Source organism: Arachis hypogaea, chromosome 3 (genome assembly GCF_003086295.3).
Source record: "Arachis hypogaea cultivar Tifrunner chromosome 3, arahy.Tifrunner.gnm2.J5K5, whole genome shotgun sequence".
NCBI classification, from domain to species: Eukaryota; Viridiplantae; Streptophyta; class Magnoliopsida; order Fabales; family Fabaceae; genus Arachis; species Arachis hypogaea.
This window is the reverse complement of record NC_092038.1, coordinates 35,857,818-35,874,097: the sequence shown is the minus strand read 5'-3', so window position 1 is coordinate 35,874,097 and position 16,280 is coordinate 35,857,818. Positions and strand designations below refer to the sequence as shown.

Here is a 16,280-nt window from a genome sequence, read left to right as displayed (position 1 = left end):
ATCTCCTGTGAGCTATATAAAATAGCAAACAGGAATTCTAAGGACGCCAAATTGGCTTATCCAAGCCTAGTTTCTATGCTTTGCAAAGAGGCTGGAGTAAAGATGGGAATAACTGAATATATCCCAATTGAAAAGCCCATTACTGGAATATCAATGGTCAGGCAACAGCAACAAGAGGATCCTGTCAGAAGGAGAGCACAAGAAGCCCTCCCAGAACTGCCCCAATATGAATATTGGGAACAACTTGAGGCTTCTGTTTCCAGATTGCAAGAAGCTATAGATCAAATAAAGGAAGAACAGAATAATCAAGGTAGCATGATCTGCAAACTGCTCAAGGAACAAGAGGAGCAAGGGCGTGATCTAAGGGAACTGAAGCGCCAAAAATTAATCCTTGAACCACACCCCAAAGAGTCAGAGGAGCATCCACTCCTCAAAACAACAGGTTGCTGAGTTCCAATTTCTCTGTTCCAACTTAGTAGAGATTATTCCTTTTAGAAATTAACCTTAGAAGATATTTAGTAGTAATTAGGATGTCTATTTTGATTTTATTTCCAATTAAGCTATAATTTATTTTTCTCATCATCATTAGGCATGAATAAAGTAGTAGATTCTTTTAGAATAAAGAAGTAATTTATATTTTTCGAGTTCTTAATAATAAAATTTATAATTAATTATATGTGGTGGCAATACTTTTTGTTCTCTGAATGAATGCTTGAACAGTGCATAATATGTACTTTGAATTTGATGAATATTGGCTCCTGAAAGGATGAGGAACACGAAAAATATTGTTGATGATCTGAAAAATCATGAAATTGATTCTTGAAGCAAGAAAAAGCAGTTCAAAAAAAAAAAAAAACACAATATTCACAAGCCATGGGCACTAGCCAAGAGTAAAAAGGATCCAAGGCTTTGAGCATCAATGGATAGGAGGGCCCAAGGAAATAAAATCCAGGCCTAAGCGGCTAAACCAAGCTGTCCCTAACCAGGTGCTTGTGTCATGAAGGTCCAAGTGAAAAGCTTGAGACTGAGTGGTTAAAGTCGTGATCCAAAGCTAAAGAGTGTGCTTAAGAGCTCTGGACACCACTAACTGGGGACTTTAGCAAAGCTGAGTCACAATCTGAAAAGGTTCACCCAGTTATGTGTCTGTGGCATTTGTGTATCTGGTGGTAATACTGGAAGACAAAGTGCTTAGGGCCACAGCCAAGACTCATAAAATGACTGTGTTCAAGAATCAACATACTACACTAGGAGAATCAACAATACTATCTGAATTCCGAGTTCCTAAGGATGCCAATCATTCTGAAAATTTAAAGATACAGGGAGATGCCAAAACTGTTCAGAGACAAAAAGCTACAAGCCCCGCTCATCTAATAAGAATCTGAGCCTCATTTAGAACTCGAGAATATTATTATTTCTTTATCTCTATTAGAACCTACTTTATTCATCTAGTTGCTTGAGGACAAGCAACAGTTTAAGTTTGGTGTTGTGATGAGCGGATATTTTGTACGCTTTTTGGGGGTAATTTCATGTAGATTTTAGCATGTTTCAGTTAGTTTTTAGTAAAATAATATTAGTTTTTAGGCAAAAATCATATTTCTGGACTTTACTATGAGTTTGTGTGTTTTTCTGTGATTTCAGGTATTTTCTGACTGAAATTGAGGGAGCTGAGCAAAAATCTGACTTAGGCTGAAAAAGGACTGCTGATGCTGTTGGATCCTGACCTCCCTGCACTCGAAATGGATTTTCTGGAGCTACAGAAGTCCAATTGGTGCGCTCTCAACGGCGTTGGAAAGTAGACATCCAGGGCTTTCCAGCAATATATAATAGTCCATACTTTGAGCGAGGATAGACGACGTAACTTGGCGTTAAACGCCAAGTTCATGCTGCTGTCTGGAGTTAAACGCCAGAAAAACGTCATTATCCGGAGTTGAACGCCCAAAACACGTCATAACTCAAAGTTTGACGCCAAGAAAGGCCTTTGCACGTGGAAAGCTTTAGTCTCAGCCCCAGCACACACCAAGTGGGCCCCAGAAGTGGATTTCTGCACCAATTATCTTAGTTTATTCATTTTCTGTAAACCTAGGGTACTAGTTTACTATTTAAACAACTTTTACAGACATTTCTTGTACCTCATGACATTTTCAGATCTGAATTACATACTTTGTGACGGCATGAGTCTCTAAACTCCATTGTTGGGGGTGAGGAGCTCTGCAGCGTCTCGATGATTTAATACAATTCCTTTGTTTTCCATTCAAACACGCTTGTTCTTATCTAAGATGTTTATTCGCGCTTAATTGTGGAGAAGGTGATGATCCGTGACACTCATCACCTTCCTCAACCCATGAACGTGTGCCTGACAACCACCTCCGTTCTACATCAGATTGAATGAATATCTCTTAGATTCCCCAACAGAATCTTCGTGGTATAAGCCGGATTGATGGCGGCATTCATGAGAATCCGGAAAGTCTAAACCTTGTCTGTGGTATTCCGAGTAGGATTCCGGGATTGAATGACTGTGACGTGCTTCAAACTTTAACCTGCTGGGCGTTAGTGACAGACGCAAAAGAGTGATTCTATTCCAGTAGGAGCGGGAACCAACCGGTGATTAGCCGTACTGTGACAGAGTGCGTGCATAGTTTTCACTGCGAGGATGGGAAGTAGCCATTGACAACGGTGACACCCTACATAGAGCTTGCCATGGAAGGAACCTGCGTGTGAGAAGAGGATTTCAAGGAAGAGTTGAAGTCAGAGGACAAAGCATCTCCAAAACTCCAACATGTTTCCCATTACTGCAAATCAAAGTAACATTGTTCCCTCTTTTATCAAATTCCAGTAATTTCACTTTTAATCCAAATTAATCCTTGTTGACATCCTAACTAAGATCAATAAAGTAAATATTGATTGCTTCAAACCAATAATCTCTGTGGATTCGACCCTTACTCACGTAAGGTATTACTTGGACGACCCAGTACACTTGCTGGTCAGTTGAACGGAATTGTGTCCACCCATACCAAAAATCCTACAATAAATATATTAATACTATATTGATGTGATCACAATTTCGTCCACCATTGGCTCTTGAAAGAATGATGAAAAAGGAGACATGTTACTGAGGATCTGAAAAATCATAAAAATGATTCTTGAAGCAAGAAAAAGCAGTGAATACAAAAAAAAAAGAGAAGGAGAAAAACAAAAAAAAAAGGGAGAAAATAAAACGAAAAAAAAAGATAGAAAAAGAAAGAAATAAAGTTGTGATCCAAGGCAAAAAGAGTGTGCTTAAGAACCTTAGACATCTCTAATGGGGGACTCTAGCAAAGCTGAGTCACAATCTGAAAAGGTTCACCCAATTATTTGTCTGTGGCATGTATGTATCCGGTGGTAATACTGGAAGACAGAGTGCTTTGGGCCACGGCCAAGACTCAATAAGTAGCTGTGTTCAAGAATCATCATACTTAACTAGGAGAATCAATGACACTATCTGGATTCTGAGTTCCTAAAGAAGCCAATCATTCTGAATTTCAAAGGATAGAGTGAGATGCCAAAACTGTTCAGAAGCAAAAAGCTAAAAGCCCCGCTCATCTAATTAATACTGATCTTCATAGATGTTTTTGGAATTCATTGTATATTCTCTTCTTTTTATCTTATTTTATTTTCAGTTTCTTGAGGACAAGCAACAATTTAAGTTTGGTGTTGTAATGAGCGGATAATTTATACGCTTTTTGGCATTGTTTTTAGTATGTTTTTAGTATGTTTTAGTTAGTTTTTAGTATATTTTTATTATTTTTTAGTTAAAATTCACTTTTCTGGACTTTACTATGAGTTTGTGTGTTTTTCTGTGATTTCAGGTATTTTCTGGCTGAAATTGAGGGACCTGAGCAAAAATCTGATTCAGAGACTAAAAAGAACTGCAGATGCTGTTGGATTCTGACCTCCCTGCACTCGAAGTGGATTTTTTTGGAGCTACAGAAGCCCAATTGGCGCGCTCTCAACGGCGTTGGAAAGTAGACATCCTGGACTTTTCAGCAATATATAATACTCCATACTTTGCCCGAGATTTGATGGCCCAAACCGGCGTTCCAAATCAGCTCAAAACTGCCCGGCGTTAAACGCCGGAACTGGCACAAGAATGGGAGTTAAACGCCCAAACTGGCACAAAAGCTGGCGTTTAACTCCAAGAAGAGTCTCTACACGAAAATGCTTCAATGCTCAGCCCAAGCACACACCAAGTGGGCCCGGAAGTGGATTTTTATGTAATTTACTCATCTTTGTAAACCCTAGGCTATTAGTTCTCTATAAGTAGGACCTTTTACTATTGTATTATCATCTTTGGATCATTTTAGATCTTTTGATCACGTTTGGGGGCTGGCCTCTCGGCCATGCCTAGACCTTTGTTCTTATGTATTTTCAACGGTGGAGTTTCTACACACCATAGATTAAGGTGTGGAGCTCTACTGTACCTCGAGTATTAATGCAATTACTATTGTTCTTCTATTCAATTCGGCTTATTCTTGTTCTAAGATATTCATTTGCACCCAAGAACATGATGAATGTGATGACTATGTGACACTCATCATCATTCTCACTTATGAACGAGTGCCTGACAACCACTTCTGTTCTACAAGCAAACAAGGCTTGAATGTTTATCTCTTGGATCCCTTGATTGGAATCTTCGTGGTATAAGCTAGAACTGATGGCGGCATTCAAGAGAATCCGGTCTAAACCTTGTCTGTGGTATTCTGAGTAGGATTCAATGATTGAATGACTGTGACGAGCTTCAAACTCGCGATTGTGGGGCGTTAGTGACAGACGCAAAAGAATCACTGGATTCTATTCCGACATGATCGAGAACCGACAGCTGAATAGCCGTGCCGTGACAGGGTGCGTTGAACATTTTCACTGAGAGGATGGGAGGTAGCCACTGACAACGGTGAAACCCTACATACAGCTTGCCATGGAAAGGAGTAAGAAGGATTGGATGAAGACAGTAGGAAAGCAGAGAGACGGAAGGAACACAGCATCTCCATACGCTTATCTGAAATTCCCTCCAATGAATTGCATAAGTATCTCTATCTTTATCTTTATGTTTTATTCATCATCCATAACCATTTGAGTTTGCCTGACTAAGATTTACAAGGTGACCATAGCTTGCTTCATACCAACAATCTCTGTGGGATCGACCCTTACTCGCGTAAGGTTTATTACTTGGACGACCCAGTACACTTGCTGGTTAGTTGTGCGAAGTTGTGATAAAGAGTTGAGATTGCAATTGTGCGTACCATGTTGATGGCGCCATTGATGATCACAATTTCGTGCACCAGTCCCTGGCAATGGCGGCAATGTTCCGAGGATTATCTGAAATGGTGATTTGGGCTTGAACGTGAGGTCCAGACTCTTTTTGAGACAGCGACCGACTTGTTCTGGTGCTGAAGTGCCGATGTTTGAGTTCCTCGTGAGGAGGTGGGGGTGGTACCTGCAAGATACTCCGATACTTATGTTAGTAAGGACTTTAGGCAGATTTTTAGTAGATGGGGACGCAAATATAACTGAGGGATGTTAGTATATTTATAGTAGAATAGATAACCACCTTTTGGAGTAGTTCCACCTTTATTTGTAGATAATTGTTCCCTTTATCTTGGAAATTTGTAAGAATCTATCTTTTAGTGGAGATAGAAATAGTAGGAGAGTTTCGGGGAGGCAGTTACTTATTTGGATAAGTAAAACTTGGACTTTCTTGTCGTGTCTGACCTCTTGAGAGGTCGGGTAAGCTAGAGAGGCCATCCTTTTTTGGTGGGCCTTTTATCCTTATTGGGTGGCTTTGTCGTGGGTCATGATATGAACAAGCATAATGCTATACATCAAAGTCTTTTTATGAATCAAGTTCAACTAAGTTAAACAATAATACTTAGAATAATATTAGCCATAACTGATTTTTGTTATGTTAGATCAACTTAGTTAACAAAAAGACTTGGATATGTAGCATTATTTTTTAAATACATAGTATTCTAATTAATTGATGAGCATATTAATTATATAACATTTTTTAGAGAAAATTCCATTCTCTTCTCTTGAGAGATACTAAAATGACACTCCACTCTCCTCTATTTGTAAAATGTATATTCCTTTCTCTTATAACTTTTAAAAAGTTCTCTTTAATCCATTTTAAATTTTTGTGTTAACTTATGTTAATTTTATCCATTTTTCAAGAAAAATAAATTATTTTTTACAAAAATACCCTTTAATAAAAATTTTATTTTTTGTCATTAAATTTTACTTACCAAAATACTCTTTAATAAATTATTTTTTATTGATTAAATTGTACTTTTATCAAAATATTTTTATAAAAAACTTAATAATTAAATTATTTTTCTAAGATACCCTTCAATAATTTTTTAATTATTAAATTGTAATTTTACCAAAATTTTCGTTACAATTATTTTTATATTTTATTATTAATTTTTTATATTAATATATATTATTTTAACATTAAAAAAATTTGGTAAGATTATTTTTCGAGATCAATATATATTAAATTTTATACATACTATCAATGGTAATATTTTTTTATTTATTGTTAAAATAATATATATTGATATTGAAAAATTAATAGTAAAATTTAAAAATAATTGTTAATGAAAATTTTGATAAAATCATAATTTAATAATTAAAAAAATTATTGAAGGGTTCTTAGAAAAAAAATTTAATTATTAAACTTTTTAAAAAATATTTTAGTAAAAATACAATTTAATTAATAAAAAATAATTTATTAAAGGATATTTTAGTAAGTAAAATTTAATAAAAAAATAAAATTTTTGTTAAAAGGTATTTTTGTAAAAAATAATTTATTTATTTTTTTAAAATAAATAAACTTAACATTAGTTAATACAAAAAAATTAAAATAGATTAAAGATGAGATTTTTTAAAAATTCTAATGGAAGAAAATGTATATTTTACAAATAAAGAAAAATATCATTTTAATATCTCTCAAAAACAAAATTTGCTCTACTTTTTAATATGCTCATAATAAAAAATTACATATTTAATAAGTACTACATTGTATAATAGAAAGGAATGAGATTATGATAGTTTAATTTTTTTTTCCTTACATGACTGATTGATTACAGTACTATATTAGAAGAAGAGTTTTTTGTTGTTAATGGAGATCTTAAGTGAAGGAAATTTAAAAAAAATTAATTTAAAGTAACAAATGTACAAATTAAAATGGGTTATTACATAATGATTCCAATTTCAAAAACAATTGGATATTCAGTCGAGAATATTTTATAATAGAAAATGTTTATCTTTTTTATTAAATGTAAATCTTATGCTTTTTTTAATGATATGATCGTTTGACTATTTTATGAATGAAAAATTTATTTATTTTTTTTTTGTAAAAAAACACTCATAATTACAATTTGTAATAAAATAGGAATTAATAAAGTTTAAAATATTTTTTTTATTTTAAAAAGTCAAATAACAATTCATTCAATTCAAACAAAAAACTTTATAATGTTAAATTGTGCTACAAACTTGATTACAAAAAATTCCAACGTAAATTTAATTAAAAAAATTTTACGTTATAAAAACTATTGGCTTTTCAACGGGAAATTATAAAAAAAAATTACAAGTTGAATCAAACTATATGAATTTGCAGATTAATTAAATCGAAAAAAAAAAGGTTTTTATCAAACTTCTGAGTCTTGCAGTCGGGCTCGACGATTTGGTGTTGGATCAAAAATTGTTTTCTTAGGACCAGTACTTTTATGACCCATCTGAAGGTTGGGTCGGCCCACCCATTAGCAACCTGGTATTGCCACCAAAAAGAAAATAATGAAGCAAACCGAACCGAACCCAAAACCTTAAACCAAAAAGAAAAAAATAAAACAAACCGAACCGAACCGACCAAACCCCCCGAACTGCGTATTTCCAAGTTCCAACTGCACTTTGTTACAACTGCTATTCCATTTCCAAGTGTTCTTTCTTCCTTGGCAACAGATACAATTGAGAAGAGAGTGAGGGAGGCTATTGAATGTCCATACAGAGTGCACTACCGGCTTACCGCCATAATTAGTCTCAAGCTCCTACCAGTCCAGTGAGAGATAAATTAGGATCATTCAACTTCAGATTCGATTGATCGATTATTTGGTGAAAAGAGAAGTGCGAAGACTAAGAAGTGAGAAGTTAGAAATGGAGGTTGCACCTCTGCAAGGTGGATCTGAGAGAGGAAATAAAGCCAACTCTCCAATCTCCGTCGTCTCCGCCTTCTGGAAAGGTATCCTAACATTCACTCATTCAATTCCTCTTTCTGCAGCTCCAATTCCACTTTCCAGCTCTTCATTCAATTCATCTATTTAATTATCATCAGTATTGTTTCCTTATTGTTAAATTATTCTTTTCTATGTTAATCGCCTACAGCATACTAATAATTATACACTAAACTGGGTCATGACTTCATGTTCTTAGCTCTGATCATTTTCTTAATGCATAATTTTTGTTTGAATAGGTAGAACTAACCATTTTGAGTGAACTTTGATTCGCTCATTTCTATACTATTTATGCATGCCAAACACCGATTCATAATTGAACAACAGCGTTAACTTCTGAACTAATATATATTAATTACGTCCATAGTTATGATGGTGTGGTATTTCAGAAACACACCTATTTTTTTATTTTGAACCTTTACGCTGTAAGTATAAAAAAGCCCTGATGTGAATGGAATTTTTTAATCCTCCCCTTTCCCCCGAACCAAATTGTTGAGTGTGCATTGAGATGTAAGAACGTGTAAGGAACGGTAAAAGGAGAAAAAATGTGTGATGGTGACGATTAGAGGAAGGGTCTAGATTGACGTGTGTGGATGGTATGGGAAATGGACACAATCAGTAATTACATCATGCTATGCAAAGAAAAAAGAAATTGTAATGTCTACTGTAAATTGTCCAATCCACAAAAACATGAGTTGGCGACTTAGGTTAGTGACGTCGTTTCTCTCATTTTGATACTTTTTATGGTGGAAACTCACATGTAGTTATCTTCATGTGAAGTTGATAATTGAAAACCATTAGATAATTTGACATGTTTAACTAAATTATCATCTAATGGTTTTCAATTATCAACTTCACATAAAGACAACTATATGCAAGTTTCCACTATTTTTTATTTGAATAGTTGGAACCTCTAACCAGCCTGATTGAATTCTAGTGCACTCATCTTTAAATTGTTCATGCCATGCACCATATTATTTGTTCTTTGTGGGAAAATTCTGCATCATGTAAATCTTGGTAATTTCACAAAAAAATGAAGAGATAATGACTTAATCGTCTTCATCAATTGTTTGGAACACTTTAACTTTAGAATAAAGTAAATTACAATCAAAATGAAAGGAGGTTTACTAATTCTGTGAAAAGAAGTTCCAATATGAACTGAATTCTTATACTAGTATTGCTCCAAACAAATTTCATACAGTAATAATTTCCTTTCTAGAATGTTACTTTTGTCACCCTTCCAGTTCTTTTGTTTATTCAGAGATGGTATTAAAAAGAAAGGTAGTAGTTACCAGCTACTCATTTATCAGGCTACCAAAGAATATTGACATGGTTGAGATTACTTTTTAGAACATGAAACACAGTAAAGGTGGCACGACAGTTTTCTGTGTTTTCCGCTGCTATGTTAAACTTTCCTTCGGGATCCTTAATCTCTTGATATCATGCCGCAATGTCTGAATTACTTATTTTAATGCAAAACTATATTTGTACCTAAAATCACAATGCAAAAACTTACGGGTGCCATGATTTTACCTTGAACTTTTTTTTCTTTGGGGGAGGGGGGTTGCAGATTTTGACTTGGAAAAGGAGAAATCGATTTTGGATGAACAAGGGCTTCGTATTGCTGAAAACCAGGAAAACAGTCAGAAAAATAGGCGTAAGCTTGCAGAAAGCACTAGAGGTATGCATCATGCATGTTTAAACCGATATTTTGACATTAAGGTGAAATGATACCCCTTCTGTCATGTTCATCATGACTTTATTCTTTTCAATGATTTATTGTCTGGCCTAGTGCCTACTAAAGACAATATTGTCTTACACATCTTAAATTATGCTGCATACAGATTTTAAGAAAGCTCCAACTGAGGAGAAATTGGGTTTGTTTAATACATTGCTTAAGGGCTACCAAGAAGAGGTTGATAATCTTACAAAGAGAGCAAAGTTTGGAGAAAATGCTTTCCTTAACATCTATCAAAAGATCTATGAAGCTCCTGATCCTTACCCATCTATTGCATCAGTTGCTGTGAGTTCTAGAAATGCTTCTAAGAACTTCTGGCTAAGCTTGCTAGCACTGTATATGTATGAAATCCGTGTTATCCATATTCATATACTTGAATATTTTCTATTTGAGTGTTTATGGAAATTCATCTATATATTTGCACAGGAGCAAGATCTCAAACTGTCTGAGCTAGAATCTGAGAACCGAAAAATGAAAGTTGAGCTTGAGGAATTCAGAACAGAGGCAACTCACTTGAAGAATCAGCAGGCCACAATACGAAGGCTTGAAGAGCGAAATCGGCAATTGGAGCAGCAGGTTATTGATGCTCGTGCTCTTGTGTATATATTGCAACATTTATAGTCTCTGTTGCTTTTTGGACATTAGCACCTGGTGTTGAACTTATAAATTTTGGTGTGTCAGATGGAAGAGAAAGTAAAAGAAATTGTGGAGATCAAGCAACGCAGTCTAGCGGAAGAGAACCAGAAAACATTAGAAGTTTTAAAAGAAAGGTAACTTTTGGTTTTCTGCCAGAAATTGTTTGTTTGTTTAGTTTAATACATGAGAATGCTGCATGTTGATATGACATTTGTTTGGCCTTCCAGCTCTGAACTTTGACTGCTCCTTTTGAATCAGAGGCATTCTTTCCCTGTCTTGTTATTACTTACTTAGATTAATGATTCTTGTATACAGGGAACAGTTATTGCAAGATCAGCTGCAGAGTGCTAAAGAAAGTGTTTCCAATATGCAGAAAATACATGAACTTGCCCAAAATCAGTTGTTTGAACTCCGTGCTCAATCTGGTAATCAGCTAGTTGTCATCAATTCTGGTCATACACTAATTATTTAAAAATCTGTAACTTACCATTATTCTGTTATTATAATCTAATATCAGCACATTTGTCTATCTCTTTGCTTGTTGAAACTGTGATATGTTAAGTATCTAAAATTCTGGTCATACACTAATTATTTAAAAATCTGTAACTTACCATTATTCTGTTATTATAATCTAATATCAGCACATTTGTCTATCTCTTTGCTTGTTGAAACTATGATATGTTAAGTATCTAAGGAAAGCTAAGGAAAGTAGGAAACAACTATTTGGTATTCACCTTATTCCAGCCTATAGGTAGCCCTTCCCATGGCACCAACAACCTGGATTTGATACCATTGTTAAGTATTTAAGGAAAGTGGGAAACCACACCTTAAAAGCTAGCTGATAAAGGGGAAGAACCACTCTCCTTATATACAACATCAAGCATCCCATACTACCCGATGTGGAACTTTGAGCACCTCATAATACCCAAGTCCCTAACATGATACTTCAACGATTATTCTATGTTGAATGAACTGACCTTTTGTGTTCTTGAAATTTTTAGAGGAAGAGAGGGCAGCTAAGCAATCAGAGGTTAATCTCCTCATGGATGAGGTTGACCGAGCACAAACAATGCTTTTTAGTTTAGAGAGAGAGAAGGTGCAATTCACAAGCTTTATTTGGAAATCAAATTTCATTTTTTGGTGTTCATATGTCACAAACTTCATTGATGTGTCTAATCCGTGATCCGTCTATGTCTGTGTAGGGGGTTCTCCGATCCCAGTTACAAACAGCAAATGAAAATACAGAAATGAAGAATAGGTATAGCAATATTTCAGTCCTTGTCTTTTCAGATAAATGATATTCTGGCACCCGATGACCCAAAGTAAACAAGCAAGCAACTTGTGAAATGAATACTGCAGATTACAGCATCCAAATTGTTCAGAAAGAAACCTTTTCCTGTTTTGGAGTTAAACAAAATTGTTTTTAGCCAATACTATCCATCAATCCAACACCCTTTCAATTCAAAATTTTATTAAGGTACAAAAGATGGTCAACTTGTTTCCTACAAAATATGGACACTTACATGATGATATAATGCCAGTCTTCTCATATCATTCCATTTTGCTTCATGTTTCATTTCATTGTCTTGTGGCCTTCAAATTACTCTTGGTTGTTGTTGCAGAGATAATTTGGACTCAAATAGTGCACTTGAAAACTCTTTAATTGCCAAAGAGAAGTTAATATCTGAATTGAACATGGAGCTACACAATATTGAAACAACCTTGTCAAAAGAACGAGAAGAGCACATGAATGACATAAAGAAATTTACTGCAATGCTCAACGAAAAGGTGATGTTTATTATGCTAAAAATTATAAAGATTACACTATCTGATATTTTAACAAGTTGAAGCTCACTCATCAGTATGCACTTTTCTTCTAAGGTGATGAGAAATCATTGCCCTTGAGTTACCTAAATGCAAGGTCATGCTATTCCTTTGTGGGATGCATGATGGTCTCTTTTATTAATATAGGAAGCTACTCTGGAGGCAATGAAGAGAGATCTTCAGGCAAGGCCAACAGAAAAGATGGTTGATGATTTGCGTAAGAAAGTGAAGATTTTGCAGGTGGTTTTATTGTTCTTTCTAATGGCCTTTTATGTAACCTCTCATTTTGGATACCTAGCTTTGCACTATCTATATGATTAATATGGGCATACACATTCAGGCAGTGGGTTATAATTCAATTGAGGCTGAAGACTGGGAAGTGGCAACCAGTGGGGAGGAGATGAGCAAGATGGAATCTCTTCTTCTTGATAAGAACCGTAAAATGGAACATGAGCTAACACAGTTGAAGGTATGAATATCGCTTTTTTTTTACATGACATCCAATCCCATCTAGAAACTGTTGTTAGTTAAAGAGTCAATCAACTGTCATAATATGGACTTTTTTTGGTGTAATTTCCGGGAAAGCTAGAACCATTACATTTTGTACCTTGTCCACGTTAATGGGATCGGCAACATTTCATTTGCTTTACAAAACTGTTCTCCGAGATGATATGTGGGTGTGATTGCTGTCCATGTATTTATTTCGAATGTTAGATTACATTATATACTCTTTTCAGGTCAAACTTTCAGAGAAATCATCTTCACTAGAGACGGCACAAGAGAAGATAAAAGAATTTACGGAAAAGATGAATGAACAACAAAAACTGATACAGAAGTTGGAAGATGATATTTCTAAGGTTTGGAACAATTGCAATTAAAATTTTAAAACATCCTTTGCTATATTGACCACAATAATAGAAATTGAACCGCTTCATTTTGTCTCTTTTCTCTTTTCTGCTTTTTATAACTAGCTGTTCTTTTGGTACAGGGTTATAGTTCCAATCCAAAATATCATAAAGGAACTTTCCTCGATGATTGGGATCTATCAGAGGCTGGACGGGGGGAGGTGTCTGAGGTGAATTCCTGTTTAGAGTTTTCTATTCTTATTGCATTTGCCTTAAATTTCTGAAGAGCATTCATCAATGGAATTAAAATATCATGATTTCAACAACTGTTAACATATTCTATTGTTGGGTTAATACTGCAATTCTCTTGTGGGGAAGCCCACTACTTTTACTTCTAAATAATGATCTTCGGCAGCATTGACAATTTTCTTCTTAGGAAGACTAACTAGTTCATATTAATGAGCTATGGACAAAAACTTTGGAACCACATGATGTTCATATTAGGAGAAGTAAAATAGAGTATACAGAATGCATCTTAGTAAGAGACACAAGCATGTCTGATCTATCATTCAAAATAATGGGGGCTTGAAACAGATGAAATCTCAAGTGTTATTCTTTGACCTACTTAGTAGACAAGGCTAAGTAGTTACTTTTGTATTCAACAATTTTATAGCCAGTGATTTTGCACTTCCCTCCCCTTGCGTTATGTTGGATTTGTGTTCAAGACTTTTAAGATTTCTTATATTTGCTTCTGCTGCATCAGAGTTCAGATCAAAGACATGTATCCGTAGACCAAGATCAGAACTCAATGCTTAAAGTGATCTGTAATCAAAGAGATCGATTTAGGGCACGCTTACGAGAGACAGAAGAGGTATACTCATAGCCAATAGGGATTCATGTCTTTCTACTCCTTATTATTTCACATTATATTTCATCCAGATTTAGATTATGATGTTACGGCTTTATTTTACAATATATCTCATCTACATTTGGATTATAATGTTACGTCAACTTGGTGAATCTTTCACATTTGATAGGAAATAAGGCAGTTGAAGGAGAAGATTGGGGCATTAACGGTGGAGCTGGAAAAGACGAAAGCAGATAATGTCAAATTATATGGGAAGATTCGTTATGTTCATGATTACAATACTGAGAAAGTGGTTTCCAGGGGTTCTAAGAAGGTTTTGTAAATTTCTCTCTCCACCCCAACACCTGCTCTCTCTTTTTTCCCGCTCTACAACTGTGTGCTTACCCTGAACTTCTGATTTGTATGTGATTTTTCGTTCAGTATGCAGAAGACCTTGAAAGTGGTTTCACTTCAGATGTTGAATCTAAATACAGGAAGATATACGAGGATGATATAAATCCCTTTGCTGCATTCTCAAAAAGAGTATGCCATTTCCTTTACATCTCTTAAGTGAAGCATTACTGATTCTTGCTCGGGAATCAATTACTTTTTCCGATCATTACGAATAATTTTAAGTTTGTATTTACTATTTAGTGTCACATATCAAAAGTAACTTTTATCAAAACTGCGATTTTAGATGATTTGAAATGTAACATTGTCTTCAGAACTGTATGTTAGTTAGGTTGGAAAATGATATCATGTCTAGTCATCAAGCCCAGGTCACCATTTTCTATAGTCTCAATTCTCGGTATATTTTATTTCTTTTCAATCAAATTTTATTATATTCAAGCAACAAGCTGATATATCAATCTTCTGCATGTAAATAGGAAAGGGATCAAAGATACAAGGAGCTGGGATTCAGGGACAGAATTACACTCAGCAGTGGACGCTTTCTTCTTGGTAACAAGTATGTTCCTGCCTAATTTCAGGCACACTACAATGTTTCTGTTTCTCCTGTTTAAATTATCTCTTAATCTGTTGTCATTGTTACTTTATGCAATGCATCCTACTTGATATAGTTCTTCAAAATGAATGGAGTATCATCAAGATGTGCCATTGATTTTCATGATTATTTATGTGGGTTAGTTGATAAATAATTGTCTGGCAGGTATGCCCGGACTTTTGCATTCTTTTACACCATTGGATTGCATGTATTAGTCTTCACCTGTCTTTATCGAATGTCAGCTTTGAGCTATCTAAGGTATTTACCCGCTGCTAAATTCGTTGTCAAGGCTTTTGTATAGATGGATTTTCACTAACTACTATTTTCCTTCCTATCAGCCATGGCTCAGAGGAATCCCTGATTGGAGACAAAAACATTGATCTTCCACGCGGACACTAATATAGAGTCCATTCTCGCAGTTCAGTTGTCAGATGGGATGATAACAAATTGTCAATATTCAAATGGACATCGAATATATTGTACATATAACAGTCATGTTTTATTGTATTACAATATATTGATGCAATGAAATATAGTGGCGGTTGACAACTTTTTAGTGTGAATTTGGATCCTGTTTGTATAAAATTGATTTTGTAAATTTGATTTTGATGAGAAATAAGTTTGTGTTAATTTATGTTTGGTAATCTTTATATCAAAATGGATTATAATAAAATAAATATTATTTAGATTATACTACTCAAAATTATTTTAAATAAATAATTACTAAAAAACACATCAATTTAAATAATTTTTTTTATATTACCTTATTATTTTATTTTAAATATTTGAATAAATTTTATTAATTTATTTTATAATAAAATTAATATTTACTTACTAAATTAAAAAAACATATAAAAGTTGACAAAATATATTTTAATACATAAAAACACTAAAGGGAGTATTATACATTTTATAATGTCAAACAAAAAGAAAATATTCTATAATTTTTTTAGTATTGTTAGTATTCTTTAATTTAGTATCGTTCTGGACTATAAATTTTTATTATTCACAATTCTTTTGTTACTTATAATTAGTATGTAATAAAAACAAAAATAAAGTATAGTAAAAAGTACAGTAAAAACAAAAAAAATGAAAAAAAATCATACAAACATAGTGTTTTACTCAA

The 16,280-nt window shown here is 34.2% G+C and overlaps 1 protein-coding gene across 2 annotated transcripts; it reads left to right on the top strand.

Moving 5' to 3' along the window:
- The first annotated feature begins 7,905 nt into the window (after positions 1-7,905).
- On the top strand, positions 7,906-15,788 carry LOC112790279 (protein CASP). Of its 2 annotated transcripts, none has more exons than XR_011879802.1 (19): positions 7,906-8,269; positions 9,832-9,942; positions 10,106-10,284; positions 10,426-10,575; positions 10,681-10,769; positions 10,951-11,060; positions 11,637-11,731; positions 11,838-11,893; positions 12,258-12,423; positions 12,607-12,699; positions 12,800-12,928; positions 13,197-13,316; positions 13,448-13,534; positions 14,068-14,175; positions 14,342-14,485; positions 14,593-14,959; positions 15,039-15,118; positions 15,320-15,412; positions 15,493-15,788. XR_011879802.1 is itself a non-coding variant. In XM_025832607.3 (19 exons), the coding sequence occupies exons 1-19, from the start codon at positions 8,185-8,187 to the stop codon at positions 15,551-15,553; spliced, it is 2,058 nt and encodes a 685-aa protein (XP_025688392.1). In that variant the 5' UTR covers positions 7,906-8,184; the 3' UTR covers positions 15,554-15,788. The 2 variants fall into 2 exon arrangements, 1 of the variants encoding a protein (XP_025688392.1); XM_025832607.3 differs by having other exon boundaries at positions 14,593-14,694.
- Positions 15,789-16,280: the final 492 nt, after the last annotated feature.